Here is a 26,831-nt window from a genome sequence, read left to right on the forward strand (position 1 = left end):
ACCCACACCTGAGGGATTTTTATGCTTCCTATCCTTGGGACCCACTGCTCAGTGTGGGTCTCTTCGCTGAGCAATTGAGAAATGAGATACCCAAAACAAAGAATAAAATCATGGCAGTAAATACAGCAACTTCATCTCTCTCATTGCTCTCTGAAAGCCAACAATGGGAAACTACAGTGGGCTGGAGACAGTCTACTAAATAATTTATGACATACAGCGCACTCCTGAATGATTTTTTTCCCCATTAGACATGCATTAATACATGGAAGGCTAACACAAGGAAAATCTTATCTGGCCTCAGCGGGAAAAAAGTCCCCACCATTCCACAACCACATGCTAGCCAAGACCTTTGACTACTCTGAGCCATTGCTACTGTTTTCTAAAGAGGTTGTGCTATAGTTTGCTCTAACTGCTGAATCACAACTTGTTTTAAACACACCTTCAAAACAATCACTATACCAACACAGGCTTTATCTACTACATTCATTGCTTGCATCTCAGCAGACTATTCCTCAAAAATCTGCCTTTGTTAAACACGGCATTATTCAATGCTACCTCATTTCTAGTCACAAAACTTTGAAAAATCAGAGAAAAACTCTCATCTAAGACTGTACACTACACTAAAGTACCATGTTTTATTTTTACATGAGGTTTTCTGTTCCGCTGGATTTCAACTGATTACTATGGACCATGCAAAATGCCACAGACCACAGAAGCTACATTTTCGTATGGAAGTTTTTATTGATTAATCAGGCATTGAATCAAGTATTGTAAAATAAACAGATTTTGTTCATTTAAAAATGTCCAGAAGAATATCATTCATAGCAAACTTGTTTCCTCATAGTCATACAGAACGTGAAATTGTTCAAGAAATAAGCAAAAAAGGAACACCTGACTAATTACTGTCAGTCTGTGTCTGTATATGTGTATGTCTGCATATACACAAATTACACACTATATTTGTGCCTATACTGATGTGTGCATACCCATACATATGTATACATATATGCACAAACATATACGCACAAAGAGTACTGCCTGAATTAATAGTCCACTAGAGAAATGTGGCTTAGCTCCAAATGAAGTATTCTGTGTTAAAATAAAACTGATACAGCAAGGCCTGGAGATAACAGACCATTCTTTTTCCATTGGCCAAAACCATGATCTGTGTTTAAACTCATGGTCTGTCTTTACAGTGAAAATATGTGAGATCATTTGGGATCTTTCCAAATCCATGGTATTAGTTCCATCTAGCTCAATCTCTGCCAATGTTGTATGGCCAAACGCTGAACAGTGTTTTCAGTTTGTCCACTACTGAAATCAGCTTCTAGATTTAATATTTCTGGCAAAAGAGAAGATACACAGCCTTGCTACATGTACTTTGGTAATATACCTTTTCGTTTTAGGTGGAAACTTGACAATAATCCTACATTAAAACTCCTTTGCTCCTGCATCTTTTTATCACTGCTTTGCATCAGTAATCTCCTGTAAACTCATTATAATAATTTCCATGCCATTTCAGCTACCTTCCAAACATACCAGGACAGATCATCTGCACAATATACATCAGACTGTATTGGTAACATTTTGCTCAATTTTAAAATGTAATGTTTGGAGATTTATTTACTTTTCATTTTTGAGAGTATACATTTCTGTATATTAAAGACACTCTGATAAACTCTGCAGTTCCCTATATCTACACATTTTCCCTTATTTATATCAACTCTGGAAAGGTCAGTGGCTCCTACCTGTGAACCATGAGATGCTGCCCCAGCTGAAAGATATGGTACCAGCAATGTACTGTCAGACTTTTCTCCATTTAATTCAGCAGTTAGCAGGGCATGTAAAGGGAAATCAAAGGAACATGGATAAGCATTATTTTTCTATTTAAAAAAAAGGTAAAAAAAATCCCAATAGGCATGTATGTATTCCTCATCTTGCTCATAAGTTTTTGACATCATCATAAGGCAAACTGCAGTACAGGTTGGTACCTGGGGAATCAGTATTTTAAAAACTAGAGGCTGAGTTTGGGACCATTTTACTTTGGACCCACTAGTGAACAAAGTGCATTAAGGCATCCTTTTCAAAAGACACCTAAAGCATAGTTATAAACTACTGAGTAAAACTTTTCTTAAAGCTGATATTCAATTGATCCTCTTCTACACAGGCAGATTTTCACCATTTGCATAGTAACAACAAAATACTGTAGGAAAACCATTCTTTTAAAGTTGTCATATGCCTCAGGCATCTCCCTAAATGATCATTTATAGATAAGCATTGTAGCAATTACAAATGGCTTCTATTCAGTAGAAGGAAAAGAGAAAAAAAGAAGCATCCGATTCAGTTTGAGATATAGTAGGTACAACCTCTATTGCCTTCACTGAAGTTCACCCACCAATACCAGGATGAACATAGGGCCAGACTCCTACTCCTGCTGAAAACTTGCTATTTACTCCTCATTCACAAGGAGAACTGTGCTTTCCCAAACAACAGAAGACAATGACAACTATAAGCAAATTCCAGCTGTAGTGTTTTTCCGTACAGCACATGTAAAACAGATTTCCTTGCTTTGTTATAGAGACTACATAGTGTACAACAATGAAACATTTGTATTTAATTTAAAATCTATGGTAAGGTGGTGCATGTCTCACTTCTGAGTTGTTGGCTGGGCTTGCTATGTTGAACCTTGTAAAATCAGCAATAAGCATTCACATGTCTACCATCAGAACCATGACATCTTCCATTACAATCAACCCTTAAATGATGTCGTGCTTTATCAATTTAGCCTACAGTCAGACCTTGAATTGGCTGCTCTCCTCCCGTGTTGCTGATTTCAGAGATGATATCAGTCTTTTACAGCCTCAGTGATACTACAATGTTTCCCAAAGATGAAGGCGAGGCACTGGTAGATGGGAATGTTGCCATCAATAAAATAAATCACCAGATGATTTATGCACTCACATTTCTAGGAGATAATCCACATGTTTTTTATGAACAGAGAGAGCACTGCCCTGTGAACAGAAGTAAATTGAAATTTCTTCTTTTGCTGTGTTGGCTAGCTCCACTTCCTCAGTTGTTTATTTTTATTCTGTTTGGTCTGCACGCTCCCATGTGCAAAGTAGAAATCAGGAGATCTCACACTCAGTAAGACTGGTAATGAGAGTGCTAATATTGGCATGAATAAAACCTGCAGTATACTGACTTGTCCACTGCATAGTTTTCAGTCTTCCAATTTCCTGCTTTTATCCACTGTAAAATAAAATGATATAAAGGGCTGTTGAAATTAATTAGTAGGACCATCAATGTGCAAAACAAATAAGTCATTTTCCAGGTGTCCATACCAGGCTTTCCCTTCTCTCTCTCTTTTTTTTTTTGTTTGTTTTTTTTATAAATAATTTATAAATCTTCCAGTAAGAGACTAAATACAAAACCAACCAAACAAAACCAACTGCAAAAGAAAGTTCTAAGATATTATTAAAGCCATTTCTTGTCCTTCCATACAAAGTACACAGTAAAGACATGTTGTCCCCATTTCAGTTCTGGCTGGATCCGGCAGCGAAGGCTGGGATGCCACGTGGTCCACCAGCTCCAGGCAAGCTCCTGTGGGCAGCCTCCTGGCCACCCTGGGAAGACACGTCATCCTACCTTTTGGCTTTTAGCAGTCACGCGAGCTGCTCAGAGGAGTCTAGATGGTCAGGGATGGGCAAGCCGGTTATAATGGTCAAACACTTATTCCACACAGTGAACGTGGGGCACACCGGCTGCCCAAATGTAATGTCAAAAGTGTAAAGGTGTAGAGAGTTCAAAGCATCATAAAAAGCAAGGGAACCATTGTCATAGTCCAGCAAAATCCCAACCCGCCGGAGGTGAGGCGCGGGTTCGATGGGGATTTCTTTGCTATTGTGCCGCACCACCCACGTGTTATTGCAGCGGCAAAGCACCCAGGAGGCAGAATTCTTCCCAATCCATTCATGCTTCGGTGCTGACTTGTAAGAAATACCAATGGCATACCTGCAAAATAAAAAACAACTCAAGGAAACAAATGGTTTCTGGCAGGTTTGTCTCTCAGTGCAGTCAAATGTTAGCTCAGAGGACTCACTGGAATGCCCCAGCCTCTTACTTCTGCTGGTTAAGTTCTAATTAAGTGACACTTCACCGCAATATCTGCACAGGCTTAATTAATGTTTTTCCCCGTCTCTCTTTTGTGTCTGAGAGGTCGGGGAAACTTCATTGTCCCTCAGATTGTTTGTAGTTTGGCTGCTATGGCTATTTTTTGGAGCACTTGCCTCTGGTATTCAAAAGGAAGATTGTTGAGTAAGTTTAAATCAGTGGGCCTCAGATTTCCATTTCCACACAGATGAATACAGAGAAATTCATTGATTTTAAAATGCATTGCTATCTGTCAGCTAATCTGGTCTCTCCTTGCTCCTTTAATATATGGCCCAGAAGAAGGAATGCAAGAGTAAACATCAAAGGACACACTAAAAAAAAAAACATTTTTGCCATTCCCAAATATGTTTCGCCAGATGTTGGTGTGGTTTTTAAATTCAATGAGCATTTTTCAGACTGGGTTTTGGGCCAAGTGAAGCAATTTTAGGTGAAGATATTTGCTCTGCAAACCATAATTTATGGCAAGATGTGCAGGGTAAAAGGATTGTGAAAATGTTCTCATTAATGGACACCAAGGGCAAATACCTGATTCCTCATATGGAAAAGAAATGTAAAAGTTCCTCACGTTCTAGAGACACTGCAGTATTTGTTGGGCTTTCAACCAACAGAGATTAATGTGCCACAAGTTACTCTATTTCCATTCCTTAGCGTTGGCAAACAGCATTTTTCTTGTTTGAGACAGTGGGCATACCTCGAGACCTTACTGATTTTTCCATTCCATTAACTTCCATCATGATTGTTGCCTTTGAATCCCAAAGGATGACATATCTTCCACTGACTAAAGGGCCCCTGAAATCCATCCCAGTGTGAGGCAGAGGATCATTCAGTAGCAGAGGAATGCACTCCTCCATTTCCTGCCCTTTGCTTCATACCCTGGGGCACGGACCTACAGCACTGCTGCTTCACTCCCCCTCCCCAGAAACTAATCTGGCTTCCACCTCTGTGAAACTGGTTTGTCAAATTGTCCTCCTAAATAAATGATCCCACTTACAAAGTTCGCTCTGTTGTATAAACAAGATGAAATTTTATGACCTCTTCAATTCACTAAAATAATAAAATGTATTGTATGTGGGTTCAAAAATCAACCATCCTGAATCATGGAGGAAAAGTCCTGTGAGGACCGTTAAATATAAAGGTGATCTATCTGGTAGACCTGGTTCCGGAGTCTGAAAGTGCTGGAGAATGGGAAAATAGTCTGACAAATGATGTGAAAGTGTATGTTTGTCTTGCTCTTGTATTGCTCCCAATGCCTCTGCTACTGGTCTCCGTCAGAGAAACTGTGCTGGGACCTGCACAGACCTTTGGTGTGAACCAGTGATTCTTTTCACATATGTTTTTATATACATACCATGTACTCCCGCTTATAACCACTTCCCAGTAATGCCGCCCGCTGTCAATGAACACATTGCCAGCTACTCCATAGCTCCCTTGGCTCGTGAATCGCTCCGGTGTGTGACTCTTTTTGGAGGATGTTTCATCACGCTCCACTGTCAAGTTATCGTGAGACACTTTCAATTTTCTGTGAGCAGATTTAGGGTCCAGTTTAAATGGCTGACCTAGAGAGGCAGAGACAAAGATGGCAGAAGAATGGTTTGGCTTTGATTTTGAAAAGGAGAGTGGATTAGCAAGCCTTTAAGAAGCCCACAAGATCATATAACCATATTAATCTCATCCTCTGAAGCGTTCTCGAGATAGACTAACCTATTCTGCTACCTGCATAGCTAGTTTGCATTGTCAGTTCACTGTAAATCTCCTTGTGCACTAACTTCCCCATGTCAATAATCCCTGAAAAGAGCCCTGCATAATCATCATGCCCATTATCTCTGACCTAGAGGTAAGCTGAATACTCTAAGTCTCGCATGTAATTGAAATGAATATACATGCTAATAAAGGTCTGAGGGTTGCTTTTTTTACAGTATATTAGATTTAGAATAAGTTGTGTTCTATTAATTCTCTAGGGATAAAGATCCATAATAACATCTTCATCATTACTACAAAAAGTATGATTTCAAATTCCACAAAATGGGTTTGAAACTAAGAAGTAGCATTAGCTTTGTCTATTCATTCACTCACAGCTTTATTTATAAAAAGCACAGTCAACAATTTAGGACTGCTTTGGAAGGATGCCCATGTGGTGCTGGATAGTGTGCATTAAAAAAAAGGAAGTGAACCGTAACTTGGTCCAGATAGTATGGTGGAAAAACATTACTGAGGCTGTTGCTCTTGGCAAGCATCTTCAGCTGTAGCACAAGGTTTGTAGACAATAACAGGAAGCTTTTTGGTAAACCAAACCCCGTGGATGTATAAAGCCCACCACAATTCTGACAGGCTTGCTCATCGTGTCAAAAAGCAGAACAACCATCTACCTCCGCCAGGAGACAACTAGGAAAGGATAACACCATGAGTGGTCCAGCAAAGCCTTTTTCCCTTTTTACTGTCTTTCATATCAAGAGGAAAAAAAAGTAAGTGGAAGATTTGATGACATGCACAGAAAATAGAAATAACTGCTCTCATGAGGTCTGTGTGAGGAACCGACATGTGAACTTCAAATAAGATATAAATTGCTCAGAGTTATCTACTTTTGCAACGTGTATTTAGTTATGTATTATGACCAAGTATAAAATAAATCCACTGGAAAGTATTTGGGGGCACATTTTGCCTGCTTTTCCTTAATGCTTGGCTGCAGTAAAATACCTACAGTCTGACTCTCTAACTGGCTAGTAGCTTTTGTGTTGCTGAAGCAGTATCTGAGGGACATATTTCTCTGTACTGAATTGTATCTGGTCACATCATTTCTGAGTCACCCAAGAGATTGCTTTGGTGACACGCTGGGTCACAAAGAGACAAAAGGATGAAAGATTGCCATTTCCAGATGGGTTCTCTGGTTGTGCATTTGCTTGTAGGTTACTAGGTTTAATAATACGCAGATCCTTGGTAGCAGATGTGGGGTTTGTATGAGTAGCTTTTACACAGAAGTGCAAGGCAGGCTAGTAGCAGAAAGGAGAAAATCAGAAACGAGTACATGCCACTCCCTCCAGCCTCCGTCTTGCAACATTCTGTATCACCCCTTTGCAAACACCCTCCCCTACAAGAAGGTCTCAGATGGTGCACAAATCTGTGTTCCCTTTCCAGTGCTCAGAGCTGCCCATGATGACTACATGACTGGGGGACTGGCTGGCAGACAAGAAGAAAAAGGCTGAAAACCAGTCTTAACATTGGTATACTACATCTGCTATTAATTTGTGTAACCATTGTTTTTTTGAAGTGGGATCTCTGACTACTCTACCACGTTGTTAAACTCCATAAAAAACTGAGGGGGATGAAGCTAAGAAAGTTTTCCAGTGTCCTATGAAAGAGATCATTTCAGAGGATAAAATAGTACCAATTATCTTATGAACACTATACAAAAATAAAATGTTTTATTGCAAACAGAAGAAAAGGGTTTTTTTGCTTTGCAGAGGAAAAATAGAGAAGACATTAAAACAGAATCACAGAAGAGTATTTTCAATCATTTCACATGTGATGGCTCTTTTCCTAAATGATATTCCAGTAACGATACTACAGATGTATCTTTCAAAAAAAAAAAAAAAAGTAATATCTGCTCTTGAGTTAAATAAGCAGCTTTAATTGCGGGAAACACTTTAAACAAGTTAAGCTGCTCTGTGCTCTTGTATCTTCCAAAAATTGAGCCTAAAAGGGAAGGCAAGAAAGGAGAAGGATGCGTGCGTGCCGGTTCTCCTGTTACTCACTGTTTGTCTTGAGTTTGCCAGGCTCACTGCTTCTGCTGCCTGCCTGGTTAATGGCCTTGACAATGAAGATGTACTTAGTGCCACTCTGTAACCCGTGCACTGTGTAGTGGTTTTGTTTGATATTGGGAACAATCATCCAGCTGTCGGCTGAGTTGCATAAACCTGGAATTTCAAGCAGAGCACATTAGTCATAACATCCTAAACGCTTCGTAACAGAGGAACATTGAGAGCACTCCCGAGCACCCAAGGACTGATAGGAATTTTACTTCTGTACCTTTTAAAGTGTTGTTACATTTACTGAGTTGCTACTTAATTTCATTGACGCATTTCATCAGCCCTCAGCCAAGGTACCTTCTAAGTTCTTGCTGTGTGAAGTCAACCATAAAAAATGGACATTCATGAAATGACTCAGTGGAGGCACTAGCAAGTCTGAGATTTTTTCATATCCCAGCACAAGGAATTCTTTATTGCTTAAGAACTAAAGGATTACGGAGATCCCATCAATCTACCGTTTGGATTAATGAACTCAGTTTAAGTCTCAGAAATCTAATGTAAGCAGTAATGCTAGGAGGGCTGGGGAGGCATCTTTGCTGACGGTCCCCAGGTGTGCATTCTTCAGGACCCGAAGCAAATCATGGGAGGCCAAACAGGGTAGAAAGTGGGCTTCAGAGCAAGCTTTGGCTCTTACACTGCGGACTTTGCCAGGATGTAATCTAAGCCAGTAAATTTAATGGATGCAATTTTTTGATTTATGTCCTCATGGTTAGAAGTCAACTGCAGAATAGCTAGATAATTTTCCAGTTACAAACTTTTTGGAGTACATTTGATGTGTACCACAGAAGTATAATATGAAGGAAGTAAATAAAATAAGGATGGAGAAATATCATATGCAAAATAGGAAAATACTCCATTAAGATGAATTTATTAATCTACATAAATTTTTCCTACTGCGATATAGCTGCAATGGCAGTCAATCACCCATATTACTTACTGTACATTTCGAAGAGCTCCTGGTCTAATGGATCCCCATTTGATAGCTTTCTTATTATAAATGTTTAGATAAATAAGAAATTTAACATTCACGAAGTGTATATGTACTCACAACCTTTTATATAACTTTAGAGCTAGAAAAAGATACATGCAGATGGAAGTCTATGCAGGCATGTGCATATGTAAGGCTGGAAAACTTAAAAGAAAAATACTTGACTGAATTAGGAACCTGACAGACTTCTCGGTCTCTGCCTTTATTGGGTATAGAACACGTTGTGAAAGCTACTGTGTTACTAAAAAATAGCTTTCAGCTTTTACCTAATGTTTTACCAGCAAGTACTAGTAAACAGAATCTTTTAAAAGTCAGTAGTAATTTCAGCTCTGCATATTAGGCAATACCAAACCTTTATGTAAAGTAAAAATCAAAAGGTTACTAAGTACAAAACTTGAAAGAAAAAAGACCTTTGATACAGGTTTACAAAGTCATAGACAATTCATTACCATGCTGACAGATTCTTTCCTCATTTGGGACAGGCTTTTCATAACAAAAGATCATTAGAAACAGAACTCATACCCCAGATTTCAATCTAAGAATTATGTAGCTTTTATCTTAAACTTCTCTTATATTAGACAACATCCCTGAGAGGCAGGCAGCTATCTATTCTGCTGTGCAAATGGGTAACTGAGGCACATTTTCAGGTGGGACTCACATCACCTCATCATGTAACAAAGAGCTGCAATATCCAACATATTTTTCTGAACTCTGAGGAAATCACAGAAATCAGTGAGTATTTTCTTTCACTTCTCCAGGTGTGAACATCCTACCACAAGCACCTCTCTTTTCTTGGCCAGAGAGGAAGCCTACATGACTAGCATGGGTGAGATCTCTAACTTTAGGTATCTGAAATGAGGTGAGGTGAAGCCCCCCTGCCACCCTGATTTGAAGTCTGAAACAGCCTAAGCTTGTGGCTGAACTCGCAGATGGGTTGTGGCCTTTGGGACATGACTTAACAGAATAAGAACATTTCTTTGCTGCAGTTTTCTGATGTAAAGTGCGAAAAAGGAATTCTAGTATGTTCCTTATGCTCCATTCAGTGAGAGTACTGACCACATGAACCCTCCCTAAATATCAGTTACAAGGGATTCAGTTTGCTGTATGTGGAGAGAAGCTGCAAAGAAAACCAACCTCACAGCACTGTTTTTCTCAAGACTATCAAAAAACTAGATCATATAGAGCAATCATCCACCTATCTCCTGAAAACAAAAGAACGCAGTGTTATATCCCACGAAAACTCTAGCTGTGCCTAGCACCTGTAGCAAACTGCCTATAGCAACATCAGTCCACATCTTGTTTCACTGAATCATACCTACTGGATGATATTTATTTTTTTAGGCTGGGTGTGAACGGGTTTCCTAAGAGAAAGAAAGGAAATAAAATCAGCAGTTTCCTGGCATAAAATATTTCACTAACTGCTCAGAGGAATACTCATCTTTTCCAAACAAAAATTTGCCACAGGTATTAAAGGCACAGTTATTCTGTAGCTGAACTACCACACTGATTTTGGACTGAGACCATTACTTACCTGACTCATAGGTGCTGTTGCAAAATAAGCGTTAAGTTAAAAGAAAACAAAATGGAGTACTGGATTTAGAGGGAGTCCAAGATAACCAAGGAATCCTTAACTCAGGTGCCTCTGGTGGGGTATCAAATAACATATGACAGTAACTGGGATGAATCCAGACAGTGGTTCTGGAAGTGTTTTCTCTTTCCACAACTGCACTTTGAAAACAAAGGTCTATGGTATACATAGACCATATATAAACAAACTCTTACATAGACCCAGAAGTGCTCAGATTTTTGGTAAATAATCTCAAAACTAGAGATGAAACATCACTACAACTCTCTAAAGGGCACATTTTTCAGGCTATCATTACAGTTTTTATGTTACACTTTGGAGGCTGATCACTCCTTGATGTGGCATAGAAACTTGGATCTAAATGGGTATATGAAGGACTGTAAAGGTACAGTTGTGTTGCTATGAGTCTCCTCTCCAGTCTATCTTCTCCTCCCACATATGTGGATTTATATACACCCAATACTCAACTAGTTTGTAAATACTCACACAGGGCAAATTATTATATTATTAAATAATCCAGTTAATGGTTAATTTGGATTTCTGTGTATAGAAGGCAGAGCCATGATCATTTTAGGTATTGCTACATCTTGGCTTCTGCTACTGGGGTTAATGAAAATACACTCACGGGCAGGTGTACAAAGAGCAGAGTTCCTGCACTAGGACCTTACCCACCCTAAAATATCTGCATGGTCAATAGAGAGAGTTGGGAACCCTTTGTTTGTCCTGACTTGTGTTCCAGGAGAAGGGTCTGTCCTCCTTGATGACACGAGACAACTGGGGTTTCTTTTCTTTGTCCTACCATTCTTAGGCACCCTAGACTATCAGTGTACAATAAATGTTGGATGTGCAGTGACTGACTCAGTCACTTTGCTCGACAAACCTTGCTGTCCCAACAAGCTCAGCTCTTGCCTATGCACCAAGGGGATTAGTGATGTGTCCATGTGCTCCCTGACTGTGAGCTATCTGATAATAGGTCTTAAACTGCACTTCGATTCTAGAAATCTTGGGGATGAAGTTTTTATGGTGTCAATCTACAAGTCCAAAATCCTTCAGAATGGAGAATAGCAACTAGTGGCAACCAAGATAAGCATTTAGGTATGAAAGAAAATTTTGTCACTACATAAAAAGAATTTGTCTGCAATTCTGCCCTGTCAGGACAGCTTTTCTTCTCTGAATAAAAAATAAGGTGATTAAGAAAGTTCAGGGAAATGAGCAAGCAGCCCGGTAACGTGAGCATCTAGGGGTAGCATTTGTCCCCTCAGCTCCCTGTGGCTGGTTAAGTGGAGCAGCCACATCTTCTGCTCACTGATGCAGCAGCAGGAGCTAAGGATCTTCCATTGTACCCAATCCTAATCCAGGCGACATTCAGGTTTCTAGTTTCAAAAACCCAGGGCTTTTTACAGGGCTATGCAGGTGGTAAAACAATGTATTCTAAAACTGTAGCCTACAAAAATGTAGAGAATTTAAATTACATCCTGGAATGGTGCAGTGGGCACGGGGATGTCTGTACAGGATGTGTGAGTTTTCAAAACGAGTTTCTCAGAGTCTGGAGGCAATAATTTGTAAAGCTGTTTCCCTGGTGTTGGCTGTTGATGCACTTTAAAAAACAGATGAGAAAAATCTGAGGGTGTAAATGCTCCTAAAATTTACACTGTTAGATTTTAATAAAATATAACCTCTTGAAAACTGGAAGAGAAGCACAAAAGTCATGAGAAGGTTATTTAATCTCTTGAGTATTTTAATTATTTTAAATGGTCTACTTAAATAAATTATTACTAATTCAAATTGATAGAACAAATACAGTAGGTGAAGGTAACGGCTCTCCACCCCCACTCTGCATTCCCACAAGAAAGAAAATAATATATGCAGGATTTCTGCAAAACACATCACGCTTTTTTAAGAAATACACTCTTTTTATATTCTTCAAGAGACAGAAGTCTTCTTGGTTTTCTGAAGATTGCAAGGAATCTGTTTTTAATAAATTAAGCTTCCAGAAACAGACAAAAGCTAGAATATTCAAAAACTAATTGGTGAACCATAAACTTACTTTTTTTCACAGAAGCTTCGGCTTCTAATTTTCTTAAGTCCTTCAATATAATTTTATCCTATATTATAGGAAGAGTAAATGTGTCACACTGGGAAGGTTCCGACAGCACACTCTATCCTTAATACAGTGATTTTTAGTATTTAGCTGATGAAACTAACTAACCTAAATTCCATTTACCAGGAAAGAGAGAATTATTTACTGCTTTTTGTCTTGAAGAGAGAGGTGTGTTTTTCATGAAGACATCTTGTATTGGTGTTTAAATTTTAACCTTCTTGAAGCACACTAAAGCAATTCCATGATGTTAAAAAAATGCATACTCAATAAATACTTGAAAATGTATTGAAATGGGATAATGAAATTATAATGCTTGTTAGCTAGCTAGTGACAAAGTCATTTTAAAAACCTTTACAATATTCAGGTTGCAGGTGATTAACTGCCTCTCAGAAATGCAAATGTGTGAATGGTATAACTCTGAGAACAACTGCTTCAGTAAAAGCCTGCTTAATTTCAAGTTCTATATTGCTCTTATGCACAGAACAGGATTGCCAAGCATTTAATAGCCAAGCAGTTTGGCCACATTTGGAAATAATCTTTCCTGTATGAAATAAGATTCAAAACGAAATACTCTATTTGGAGCTTTTCCATCAAATGTTAACTCTCCAATTTTTCAGTTAATAAAAAAGAATATAGCTGATTATGTTGGATAGAAAATACACTAGAAAAGCATAGGTTTGCTTGTTTTTGTTACTGAATTCTTAGCAATCTCTGAATGATATATGCCTCTGGTGGGGGAAATGTACTGAGGAGTGGAAAGTGCAGCCAGTCTGGCTGTGTGGTTTTAAGAAACGATTCCAAAATAACAACCTCCATTAGCACAGTAGGTGGGTATGTATGCAAAGTGATTCCTATTGTCTCAGGGGAAAAAAAGCTTGTTGGTTTAACGTAGTACTCTAGCTACTCCCTTGTGACTGATTCATAGCTACAAAAACACAGAACTGAAGACAATCTATGAACCTGTTTACATTATCTGCTACAAGCAACACACAATACCAAGGGAAACCTTTTGGGGTATGACGGAGAAATAAATTTTAAAAATAAGCATGTGCAACAGCATGCAAGTGCTATAAGTGGAAAGAAATTTGTGCTAATCCAGAATCTATTCCATTAAAAAGGATTTTAAAAGAAATCATGTAGCTTCAATTCAGCAAAACATGAAGGCTGAAGTGCAGTGCCTGCTAACGCCACTTACAGTGAAAATAGTTCTCTGTGTTATACCACACTATTAAGGTACACTGTGATATTCTAGGGACAATCTTGGGAAGTTGTCTATAAAAGCTGTGATATTAGACCCTGCTGCAGGACAAGGAATGTAATCCAATAAAGAAAGGTCCAAGCAGTGTTCTGAGTAAAATCAGCATGTTAGGAGGCAAATTTCCCATACCAATGGAAGGTGGAATGAACTGGGAGTCCCATGTGTTAGAAACCTGGGCAGATCTGTAGCAATTAGATTTGGTGGGAACATCTCCGTTGGAGGTGTTCAAGCCTACATTAAATAATGAGATTTAAAAGAAAGCTTTAAAACATTTAGAAAACTCTTCCACTTATACACACATGTATTTAATTTGGGTTGACATTATAGCTTTCAATAAATCGAAACTAACAGCTGGGATATTCGTGTAAGAGCTACTGCATTCAAAAAAAAAAAAGAGAAAAAGAAAAGAAAAAGGGGGCAGTTCTTTCATTTCTTTCTACTGCCTTTCAAGGTCTTCAGAGCATTTTGTAAACAAAGTTTCTTACAGTGTTGATTTGTTTTCTCTTCAAACTTTTAATGACATCATTTTTGCAAAGTGGTAAAATGAAAGTTCAGACTGAGCACTTCATACTATACCCAAAAATTATCATATTGCATCTCTGCAAATAGACTAATTGATACCTGTTTTGCAGATCAAAGCTTTTGACTTCACATGGGAAACCTGCAATACAGTCTAAAAATGAAATACCTTGTTATTTATTCACCAGTAAGCAAAGAGTAAAACCCCACATCACAAAGGTGTGGAAATGGCACTCCTTTCTGCTGCTGTGTTTACACAAAGTGCCAATAACTGACTTGCATAAAGCCTTCTAGCATAAAATGATCGATAAAATAGTGTCAGAAAACAAGCGAAGTATGGTGTTATGATTAAGACCTGTCTGCTTAGTAGTAATTAATCATGGAACCTTTTCCTTCTCTACCTATCATTCTCCAATTTGTTCCAAATTACTATTACACCTTTTTGATGTCCGGCTCACTCAGATGTAGGAGCATGTGTTAAAGGTTACTTGGTCTTTCCAGAGGTCTTAAATTTTACAATGTGATCTCGAAGATCAGGCTGTTTAGTGAAATACTAGATGGAGGTTTCAGCAAAGCACTCATAGAATTTTCAATAATCCACTCGATTTTTCAGTCAGTCCTGAATACCATGATATATTCACAGTATGCTATTTAAAAATAGTTTTAAAATGCCAGTGCATGAAGCCTCAGATATCCTTTCAGATGGCTTGGAGAACTAACTCCAGTTTAGTGATGGAGAAAATTAGGTGCTTACACCAACAGAGTAGTCAGCACAAGAGTTTGGTTCAGTACTGAGACTTGGCATAGACCATATAACTTTTCCACTAATATAAAGTATGTAAACATGTCCACAGCACTAACTTTCATCAAAACATCTCAACAAATGTTGAAAGAACAAAATAACTTCTGCACTTCATTGTTCTCGTTGGATTTTCCTTGCATGATCTGTCCAGTCATCTCTTGAACCCAACCAGAATTTAATCGACAGCCCCCTGTGGCAATGAGTTCCAAATTTAAATACACAATGACGGAACAAACTCCACTTTTTTATTGCTTTGGTTCATTTCAGAATCCTTCAGCTTCATAAAGCAAACACTTGTCCGCTAGTGCTATTCCTGTTAAACATATGGGGAACAGGAAGAAGTTAAATGACTTCTCCAAACTCATAGTCAATGATTGCTATGCACTGAACCCAGACTTCCTGACCAAAGGTTAGAAAATATCGTTTTCTCGGAGGAATAGTTATGTAACAACAGAACAATCTGAGGAATAATCAGTAAGCTTGTTTGTTCAGGAAAGTCACAAATTCAGAACAGGGAATATATTTAATAAAAGTTGTGCCATGATACAGAATGTAAAGAAATGACAGTTAATGTTATTATAAGTTGAAAAAAGTTATCGTATTAACTCTTGTTCCACTGATGTTTGCTGCCCTGAGACCTACGCTTTTTAGCCTTGAAGACTGCCACAGGGAAGGACTTGATCTGTATTTCTGACAAAGGTCCACTTGTCAAGGGTATCTAAATGACAATGAGGCTGCATTTCTAACTAAAGACCAGTTCATCACAGGTTCCCAAGTGGTCGACTAGCTGAGCCAATGCAAATTAGGTCTTTGTCCCTTGTGGCTAGATCTGCAACAAGGGACCTAAGATGCAAGAGGCAAGTAGAGAAGTGGGTCCATGTGAACTTCATGAGCTTCAATGATGTCAAGTGGAAGGTCCAACACCCAGGTTGGGACAACCCCTGGTATCAGTATAGGCTGGGAGGTGAAGGGATTGAGAGCAGCCCTGCTGAGAAGGACTTGTGGGTACTGGAGGATGAAAGGCTGGACATGAGCTGGCATTATGCACCTACAGATTAGAAAGCCAACCATATCCTGGGCTGCACCAAAAGAAGTGTGGCCAGTGGGTCAAGGGAGGTGATTTTGTCACTCTACTCTGCTCTGGTCAGACCACACGTGGGGCATTGCATTCAGCTCTGGGGCTCCCAACATAAGAGGGACATGGACTTGTTGGATTGAGTCCAGAGGAGGCCATGAAAATGATCAGAGGGCTGGAGCACCTCTCTTATGAGGACAGGCTGAGAGACTTGGGGTTGTTCAGCCTCGAGAAGAGAAGGCTCTGGGGAGACCTTATTGAGGCCTTTCAATACTTAAAGGGGGCCTATAAGAAGATGAGGACAGACTTTTTAGTAGGGCCTGTTGTGATAGGACAAGGCGTAACGCTTTTAAACTAAGGGAGGGGAGATTCAGGTTGAACACGAAGAAGTTTTTTACAATGAGGATGGTGAATCACTGGCCCAGGTTGCCCAGAGAGGTGTTAGATGCCCCATCCCTGGAGACATTCCAGGCCAGGTTGGATGGGGCTCTGAGCAACCTGATCTAGTTGAAGATGTCCCTGCTCATTGCAGGAGGGTTGGACTAGATGACCTTTGAAGATCCCTTCCAACCCAAACTATTCTGTGATTCTATAAGTCCCGCTAACATGTATGGGCCTTGTGCATTTGGGAATATGTGCAGGTTTTAGTCTTCAAAAGCTCTTACTATATGGCACTCCCAGAAAACACATAAGAAATTTTAACTGAATGAATTCCTGATTTTAGAGCTCTTCGAAATCATTATTGGTTTGGATTTAAAATTTTGGCTTTAAATCTTCCTAGAAAATATTTTTTCCTTCTGTTCTTGACATATGAGTACATTTATATTTAAAAGCACTTATTTTACAGGAAACCATAAGGAAACAGAACGAGAAAATAGAAGGCTTATACTTACTAACAACGTTAGCTTGTCCGGTGAAGATGGTGTACTGCAGCTCGTAAGAGACCACACTGAACTCATCATCCGATGTCCAGTGGACAGTAATGGTATCATAAGAAGCTGTACAGAGCTCTTCTCGAATGGTGGGTGGGTTGGGAGCTGTGAGATACAACAGAGGAGGCTTACTGACACAATGAGTAAAATATTTCCCTTCTCACCTGGGATAGGGCATCAGATGTATGAGTTTGAAGCTATATTGTCCAACAGACTTTTCAATAACTTTTCACTCATTCCAGTAGTAACTTAGATTATCAATAAATTGTTGCAAAGGAATTCTTTCTATCAATATAACCACCTAGGAACTCCAGACTTTGAAAATATTTTGTATTAAAGGAGCTTTAGTTTCAGATGCCCTATTACAAGCGATGTGTTGGTGGTCACATTGAACTATGATTAATGGGCACAACTGACATTTTTTCTAGATTTATTTCTAAGCATCATGCTATAATTAACCAAGTTTCCCTGAAATTTATATCAATAGGAAGAGTCAATACTCTTCACTGTTGACTTGAAAGTACTGTTTGCCTACCCTATCTTAACAGAGATTGGCTAAGTGCTATTTGAAAAATATAATTTTGGGAAGCCGTCCAACACTCATGATTCCATGCTCAATCTCTCCAAGTTAATTTTTATTTATTTCCTAGCTATCCTTTCTAACAGAGATGCACATAATTTCTGTTGGCTATACAACTCACTTTTTGTCAGCCTTATGTAAAGAGTTCTTATCATAACTTCATGACTGTGTGACTCTTCCAACCTAAACTTCTATGTCATTGCTAATTAAATAATTCTAGAAAATGACCAAAACACTTAAATAAAAAAGTTGTCTCTCTGGTTTTGGTTTTGGTTTGGTTTGTTTTTTTTAAATTTGTTTTGGTTTTAGTCAACAAACAAGATCTCTATAGGAAGCTTTACATTCTTCTCCCATATTAACACACAAGTTTATTTTAAAGTCCTATTTGAAAAACTGAAACTTGAAGTAAAGTTCTTAGGTCTAAATTTTGCTTGTTTGCATTCTCTGCAAAGCCAAGCATCTAAATAATAAACAAATGGGTCTTTCTTTGAAAGACTGGTGGGGCTTCCTGCACGCTTGTCTCAGTGGGAGCCTCATTCCTAATCATCTTCCCTACATGCCACCATAATGTAAAAAAAAAAAAAAAACAAATAAAATAAATCCTTGTGCTTAATAGTGTTCCTTCCAGCTGTCACAGAGTGAGGAAGGAGGGAACTCAAGCTGAAACAACCACAACATGCTTGAATTAAAGGAAAAGAAAGGCAACTCTGAATGGTATTTTTGCTATCAGCTCTTTAACTTCTGTTAGCAACAAATAATGGCCTCAGAAAATGTCCCTCTGAAGGAATTCCACATTTCCTTTTGCAACAACTTATTTTTATGAAACATCTATTTTACTTTCCATGAAGATTTTTTATAGTTCCTGTCCCCAGTTTACTGATGTGTGTTCCCAAGGATTAAAGTGCAGATGCATTTCCAACCAAGAGGCAGATGCATTTTTCAACCAAGAGGCATAAGGAAACGTTCAAATATGTTTCATTATATGACCGTGATTTGTGATTCTCTAAATATTGTAACATGGAAGTTTACCAATGGCTTTTTTTTTTTTGTCAGCAGAGGAACCCTTAGGACAGATGGGTATTAATAAAGAGATAGGGAAATGAACTAAAATAAGAACAGTCATCCAGGAGGAGAATGTAAACAGAAGGAGGAGAAAAAAAACCACAATCTGCTGGAAAGATTAGTGCTGCAATTTAGAGATTGTGTACTAACAGAGGCCAACTAACTGTTGTGAAAGCTATGCAGTACTGCACTGATCTTATCAGTTACGGAGCTATTTTTTTTCATTTTCGTATTTTGCCTGTCTTTCAAAGGCAAAAAAAAAAATTACAAATAGACAAGTAGATCCATTTTTTTTGTGTGCTAGTATTCTACTAAAGCCTTCTTCAATTATCTCCTGTACCTAACAGAGCAAATCCTTTTACTTGAGAAATGTACCTGTTGTTACTGCAACAGAAATAATAAATATTAATTTATGGAAAGCATCCATTACTGAAAGTTTAATGAACTGTAAACTGCATTTCAATAGCACCTAAGTGTCTTCGACTCCTTTGAAAATGACAGCCTAGCTTCTTTTTTTTACATGCACACATGGCTGGCCTTATGGCTGGAGATTTACAGTCCTTCAGGTAAGGAAAATGACAGAAAAAAGAGATTTGACCCAAGCAGGACATCTTTTGTCTTGCTCTTATAATTAACCCACACCCCCCTGAGACTACACTGAATGAAACTCAGCTCTTCAGCAACACTCATTTCATAAACCACTCAAAATAAAACAAAATTTACGTGCTTCTCCTGCATACAGACAGGGAAGACTGCATGCAAGTGGTTTGTTACAACTCTCAAAATAATAGAATCATAGAACAGTTTGGGTTGGAAGGGACCTTTAAAGGTCATCTAGTCCAACCCCCTGCAATGAGGAGGGACATCTTCAACTAGATCAGGTTGCTCAGAGCCCCAACCAGCCTGGCCTGGAATGTCTCCAAGGATGGGGCATCTACCACCTCTCTGGGCAACCTGGGACAGTGTCTCACCACCCTCATTGATAAAATTTCTTCCTTGTGGGCAGTCTGGATCTCCCCTCCTTTAGTTTAAAACCATTATTCCTTGTCCTATCACAATAGGCCCTGCTAAAATAGTGTAGAAGTCTGACTGCCAAATTCATCATTCTACAGACCATACTCCTTTGGAAAGTATAACTCTGTAATGCAATTAAAGAGGTTGACCTTAATCAGTTATCTTCATTATTATATTTCATCATGTGTGATTTACCTGTCAAATTTACTAGTACTGCTACAGAGCTCAGATGCCACAGTGAAAGCTCTACAGAGACTCCAGAGCGACCTCAAGGCTGGGCCAGTACCTTCCCCCACGTGGCCTTGGATCGGGTGTGCTCCACCACTGCTCAGGAAGGGGAAGTCCAGCATGCTTCCATGCAGAAGACACAAAGCCTAACATCCACCCTTCAGCCCTGTTTCCCAGTGGAGAAGCAGTGATTGCCTGGACATCCTTCCAGTCCATTTCAGGGTGAGGATGGAGCACTGACTTGCAACCATAACAAGACTGAAGTTTGACAGCTGATGCTGTCAATACCCTCAGCTATTGGCAGCCTCTTGTCTACAGACTGTTGCCCAGTGTCAGGGAGAGCTGAAAAAAAGTTGAAGCAGCTCTTGAAAACCACAGATTTACAGCCTTGAGCAGTGAGAACCTGGAATCAGTGCCAGCAGACTTAGTAAGGCACAATGAAAGCTTCAGCGATTTGAGGAATTGCTTCCTAACATATGTAACTCTCCTTGGTCATGGGGTGGCAATCTCCATAGATGACCAGGGCAAACATCTGGGAGTGGTTACTGCTTCAGTTGCATTGACTTTCATCCATCTGCATTCACAAATTGACACTCTCTAACAAGAGTGAAAATCATTGCTGAAAGCTGTTTTATTTGTGGGACTTCAATTAAAAGCTGAACAGGCACACTTAAATAGTCAGGAACCATATCTGAATTGTTTGAAAGACAGTAACTAATATTAGAAAAGCAGTGTCTTAAATTTGGTCCCAGAAGTAACTGACCTTGTGAGGATACCTACTCCCTTTCAACAAGGTTAGTCTAACTTCCCTTCTGTTCAATGTCATCTGCATGGCTTTTGCTCTGAAGCAGACTGAAACCACCCACATGGTCCACACACCCAAATGGCAGCTGAGGGAAACTGCCACCTCTCAATAGTCAATCCCAGCATGAACGCAGTGGCTCCCGGGCAGCTATTGAGACTATTTCTAAATTCTCTTGGCACAAGGTCACAGAAATTGTCTGAAATCACCCCAACTCATAGAACCATACTGTTGGTATGAACATGAGGGAGTTGAGCAAGCTGCTCTGAACATCTCTTAAGTGTTCATTACTGGGGTCCACGGTGTATCACAACACTGGACTGAACCAGCACACAGGAACTTGAAAGGCACAGTTACATCAGATGTGAATACAAATTTTATGTGTTAGTACCATGTCATGCCTGCGTTGGCATCAAGAGCTCAGTCTTACAATCATGTAGAAATAGTCTTTTGGTAGACCAGAACTGTTCAAAACCAACAGAATGAGAAGAGATTACAGCCAAAGCACGAGACAGAGCTGGCTGGACGTGGTTTTTGATCTTTTAATACTGAAAGAGTCAGGAGGAGAGACAGGTTGTAAAGGGTTTCCAGAATGAAGTTGTTTTCATATGAAAAAACTGCTGGCATATGTTAGGCAATGCATGTTTCTTAGTAGAGTCATAGCTAAAACGATAGATGAAGAAAACGTATCATTGTTTCAGGTGGGATTTCTGAAGCAGAGTAAACTGCAAGGTCAAAGAATAGGTGTTTCTGCAATTCATTTCAAAGTATTAAGACACAGAACAAGTATTTTTGATTCACAATGGATAAAAAGAATCCTTATGTTAGTAATCTTGTGCAGAGTTTGCAAGTCCTATGCATTGCCTGGATCCAGCTAGATACATGTTTAGAAAAATATGAGTTCCAGATGAAGAGCTTTAGGAACTAGCAAGATAAGAAAGCTTTCAAAAGGCATCAAGGCTATATATGCAGAGGCCAGAACAGTCAGAGGAAGATTAAGGATATTGTTTTACAATACTAAGCTTGACATCTCAATGTCTGGCTGGCAACTTTCAGAGAGATATCAGATTTTCATTTGGATAGCAGAAGCTTTGGACAGACAACTGTGAAATGATAAGCACAAACTAGCTAAATTTATATTTGGGAAATAAATAGACTAGGAAGAAAGAAAGATGCAAACTTCCATGTGACACATAGACAACTAAGGTTGGGAGATGGAGGATGAAGATCTGACAAATAGTACACTGAGAAGAACCAAAGAAGAAAATCTCCAGAGGACAACCAATGTCAATTGCTTCGAAGGCAACTGACATCAGAGAGAATGAAGTTGGAATTCAGGCTTTGGCATTTTGTTCAGAGCAGAACAGATGACAGATATAATATAGACTTCTTCACTTGATTCACAACATAGATGTACCACTAGGACTTACAAATGGGGTTCCTTTTACTTAACTCTGAAACATGATAAAAGTAAAGGCCAATTCACTCTGTCACATATTTTGCAGTTTAAGATCTTACAAAGAAGATTCCATTTATCAATCTGATAGTGGTAAAATAAAATAAATCTTCCTCTAGAGTTTCTGAAAACAATAGAGAATAATCAAGTGCATTTGACTCTTGGGACTATACATGTACACATATACATTACATATACACTTATATTTACATAAACAAATTTTCACTGTCTGCATAGGTTGTATTTTATGCTCAGATAATTTGGACATTTGTTTTGGATTTTGCCATTGAAGGCATATGCTATTTATTAATGTGAAGAAAAACAGTACAAACACAGAGCCAGCTAAAACTGTTCTTCACTGGGCATCAAGGGCAAGGATAAAAATGGTAGATTAGGAAAAAAACCTGCTAAACTGTTTGACACATTTGCAGGTTCCCTTAGACTGCATTGGCATTGTGAGCAATTTTTCAAGACTGTGGATGAGGTAGGAAGAAGGCAGAGACGGAGCTGTGTAAATAACACTGCCAGAATGATAGACCATGGAAAGGATCTTCATAGCAAGAGCACCCTTCATTTTGTTATAGATACAACCTTCATTTTCTTCAGTGTACAGCAATTAGGCTGGTAATATTGACATATGATGTACAAAGCGGAGAACATCTGGGGGATGTGGGAACAGACTGCCAGATGGAATTCACCTCGTATAACTTTAAAGATCTAAACAACAATTATTTATATTTGAATGAATCTCTCTAGCCTCTGTTTGGAGCCAATTAGGAGAAATAGGCACCTCCAGAATGGAGTCAACTGACCTGATCTACGTGCCTTAAAATGAGGTGGTTTTTCCTCTTTTGTGACTATAAAGGAAGCTGAGGCTGATTGTCTTACAGGTAGATTCCTACGTTAGGGCAAATGAGTCTGGATTTTTCTTGGTTCTTCCTTTAATTTCCTTAGCTTTTTATAATTTTGGGGTGAGTACTCAACATGGTGGCAAAATTCCAGCAGACTTTGGGGAGAATGGGAGCGAGGGGAAAGGCAAACACCAAAACATTTCACGGGTGCTGTATAAAAAGTTCAAATGACTTTCACCACATTATTATTATGTATTGTTTACTTGAGTATGCGTTAAACACTGATTATATTCACCAGTTACACAGTGATAAAGAAATTTCTTGCAAATAAATTCTCTCAGTTATGGCAAGAACCCCACAGCTCCATGAGGCAAGGGTGGTACCCCCTGTGCATGCAGGCTGCCTTGCTCTTCCCAGTATTAAACTGTTCACTTATTTCCCTGCAGAAAAGCCAGAAGCCAGCCCTCTGCATGGAAAAGATCCAGTGGCTGGCAATGAGGAGACTCCGTGCTCTCACATTCTTCTGAAATAACACGCATCTATCTCCTGCAAACCGGGCTAAGAGAATGGGCGCAGGAAGCATTTTCAAGCGGTTTTCTAACAGTGCTTTGTAACTTCCATTGCAAATTCTCACTGCTAGCAGCAGATGCTTAAAGACCCTGCAAAATGAAAACCTATCCTGTGTCTCTTCTGTTTTCAGCTGAACTGGAATGAATTGTTCTAATTCTGGCATTGAAGTCAAAACATCCTAAATTACAGTAATTTGTTTCTCTTTGTGAGTCGTTATTATACTCTGAGATCGCACATTACTCAGGCCTATGGAAAGGGTCTGATCCAACAGGCTTCTTGAGGCCAAAGCTCTCAGTTAAGCAAGCTGGGGCTCATGGAGAATCCACCCCACATCCCAGTACAGAGCACACTGCTAGCTCTCTAGTGCCAGACACAGAGAGGTCCTCCTGTTCTGTCATGGAGGAAATACACAGCATGACCGGCACAAGAAATTCCATCTTTCACTGCTGAGCCCTTGATGGTGATTGCTTGAACAGCTTCTGGTTGCTCACGGGAAATCTGCCAGGCTGAAATCTGCCGCAGGGAGGGGGCAGCCCCAAGGGAGAGCGGAACATGTGGAGCATACACCCCCTGGAAAACCAGATTTGGTCCCTGCTTTCCCTCCTCAAGCCATTCCAGGCTGAGCTCCGGCTGTTCTTTCATTTCACTCGGCTTTCATTTCACTCGCTCCCGCTTGCCCACACCCTGCTGGGGCGGAATGAAAGGAGGTAGGAAATACATCCCAGTTGTGCTCTGTAGTACCTAATGCTCCCTATGGCATTCTGGGGCTGCTGGGTGTAATATATTTGAGATTAAGAGGGATAGTGTATTGGGTTTATGGCAAGGTTGTGGTAGTTTGGAGGGCTGTAGGGGTGAATTCTGTGAGAAGAGACCAGGAGTTGACCCCATGTCAGACACAGCAGGTCCAAGACAGACCCACTGCTGCTCAAAGCTGAGCCCATCAGCAATGCTGGTAGTGCCCCTCTGATAACATGTTTAAGAAAAGGTAAAAAACACTGCACAGCAGCTGGGAGAGAGGAGTGAGAAAATGTGAGAGAAACAGGCCTGCGGACACCAAGGTCAGTCAGAAGGAAGGCAGGAGGTGCTCCAGGTGCCGGAGCAGACATTCCCCTGCAGCCCGTGGTGCAGACCATGGTGAGGCTGGCTGTTCCCCTGCAGCCCATGGAGGTCCACACTGGAGCAGATCTCCACATACAGCCCATGAAGGACCCCACAGTGGAGCAGGTGGATGTGCCCTGAAGTAAACTGCAGCCCGTGGAGAGGAGCCCAGGCAGGAGCAGGTTTCCTGGCAGGAACTGTGGCCCATGGGGAAGTCACACCGGAGCAGTCCATTACCAAAGGACTGTACCCCAGGGATAGCATGCATGCTGAAGCAGTTCTTGGAGAACTGCAGCCTGTGGGAATGAGCCACACTGTAGCAGTTCGTGAAGAACAGCATTCTGTGGGAGGGATTCCATGCTGGAGCAGGGTAAGAACATGAGGAGGAAGAAGCGGCAGAGACAATCTGTGATAAACCGACTGCAATCCCCATTCCCTGTCCCCTGCCCTGCTCAGGGGGAGGAGGTAGAAGTGTTGGGAGTGAAGTTGAGCCCAGGAAGATGGGGGGTGGGGGGAAAACACGTTTTTGTTACATTTTTATTTCTGACTATTCTACTCTTACAATTAATTTGCAATAAATAACATTAATCTTCCCCAAGCAGAGTTTGTTTTGTGTATGGCAGTAATTGCTGAGTGATCTCCCTGTCCTTATCTCAACACACGAGCTCTTGATTTTCTATTCCTGCCTTGCTGAGGAAGTGGGGTGAGAGAGCGACTTTGTGGGCACCAGCCAAGGTTACCTGACCACAGAGGGGAATGAAGAAAGTCCTGTCACTGCTATTTTATGAGGAACATACAACAGTAGCACCTTGAGAAAAAAATTACCTGTAAGGTAATCAAGGCATTCCAACAATTTCTTCTCCCTGGTAAAATCCAGTGCGAAAGTATCAAAAGTATCATTGAGATTAATTTCAGGAATTAGAACCTGGGAGGATGCAGTTGCCATGGAAACCCTGTAATTAAAAGAAAAAAGTCTTTTAGCACCCAAGACATTTAGCACCCAAGGCACAATAACTTTCACATCAAGGTAGGGCATGATCATCATGATTGTTACCACTTCTTAAAAAGCTTGACAAAAACTATTGCATGTATAATATTTCTATGTTTCAAGTTACGAGCTTCTCCTACCACTGTTATTTTGGGGAGTAAAGTCTTCAACAGAAAACCTTTTTTACTTAGCTTTTGCCTAACATGCAGCATCAGATAAGTTTTCAACAAAATATCGGTTTAGTAACAATATACTCTGGATTCTTCTTTCCAGCCACCCACCAAACCAAAGTGGCAATAGCACCATTTTTATCTGTGTTTTAAGCAATCCTGACAGATGCTGCATCTCTCCCAACCCTTGTTTTCCCAAGCAGCTTCTTGCTGCAGGCATTCCTTGGCACTGCTGTCCCAAGGGCTTGGTGCAGATCCCCACACCTCCTCAGCTGTTCAGCACAGCATGCTGCTGTCAACTTCAAAAAGCACAGTGGGGAGATAAAACAAATAGATGTCGGCACAGTTTATTTTGAAAGGTTTTTCTCTGCAAAGCATGTGTGCATACTTATATTTCCTCCAAAAGTGAACAGTTTCCTTGCCTACCTCATTTTAGGAGCTACATTCTCTTTTTGTCTGTCTAGCTGTACTAATATAAAGAGATGAGCTTTTGCAAGAAAACTACTATCAGATGGATTTTTCAGATCCTTCAGCCTGCTATCTCAAAATACATGTTACTAGTGAGCTGCATACCAGATATGTTTGCAGAAAGTTAGGTCTGTTTAAGCAAAGAGATTTTCCAACCTCATGCTATACAACAGAAATTTGTTAATTGTTTCAGTTTGGAGGTAAACACACAACCACGCACACAATGTATGTCAGTTATCTGTCATTCATGACACCCGTCAGATCAAAATATTTTGATTACTTCAATTAACAGTTTCCCAAATTAGAGTATG

At 39.8% G+C, this 26,831-nt stretch overlaps 1 protein-coding gene across 1 annotated transcript in view; it reads right to left on the reverse strand.

The window, feature by feature from the left end:
• Window positions 1-655: 655 nt before the first annotated feature.
• The window catches only part of MID1 (midline 1), a 153,270-nt gene continuing 127,094 nt past the window's right edge, over window positions 656-26,831 (reverse strand). Inside the window, exons 6-10 of the mRNA XM_065658255.1 lie at window positions 25,720-25,847; window positions 17,195-17,338; window positions 7,920-8,081; window positions 5,519-5,726; window positions 656-4,011 (exon numbers count right to left, since the gene is read on the reverse strand). Coding sequence (XP_065514327.1) covers window positions 3,663-4,011; window positions 5,519-5,726; window positions 7,920-8,081; window positions 17,195-17,338; window positions 25,720-25,847 — 991 coding nt within the window. The 3' untranslated portion in view covers window positions 656-3,662. The remainder of the gene's footprint in view (window positions 4,012-5,518; window positions 5,727-7,919; window positions 8,082-17,194; window positions 17,339-25,719; window positions 25,848-26,831) is intronic.

The sequence above is a fragment of the Caloenas nicobarica genome, chromosome 1, assembly GCF_036013445.1.
Source record: "Caloenas nicobarica isolate bCalNic1 chromosome 1, bCalNic1.hap1, whole genome shotgun sequence".
NCBI lineage: Eukaryota > Metazoa > Chordata > Aves > Columbiformes > Columbidae > Caloenas > Caloenas nicobarica.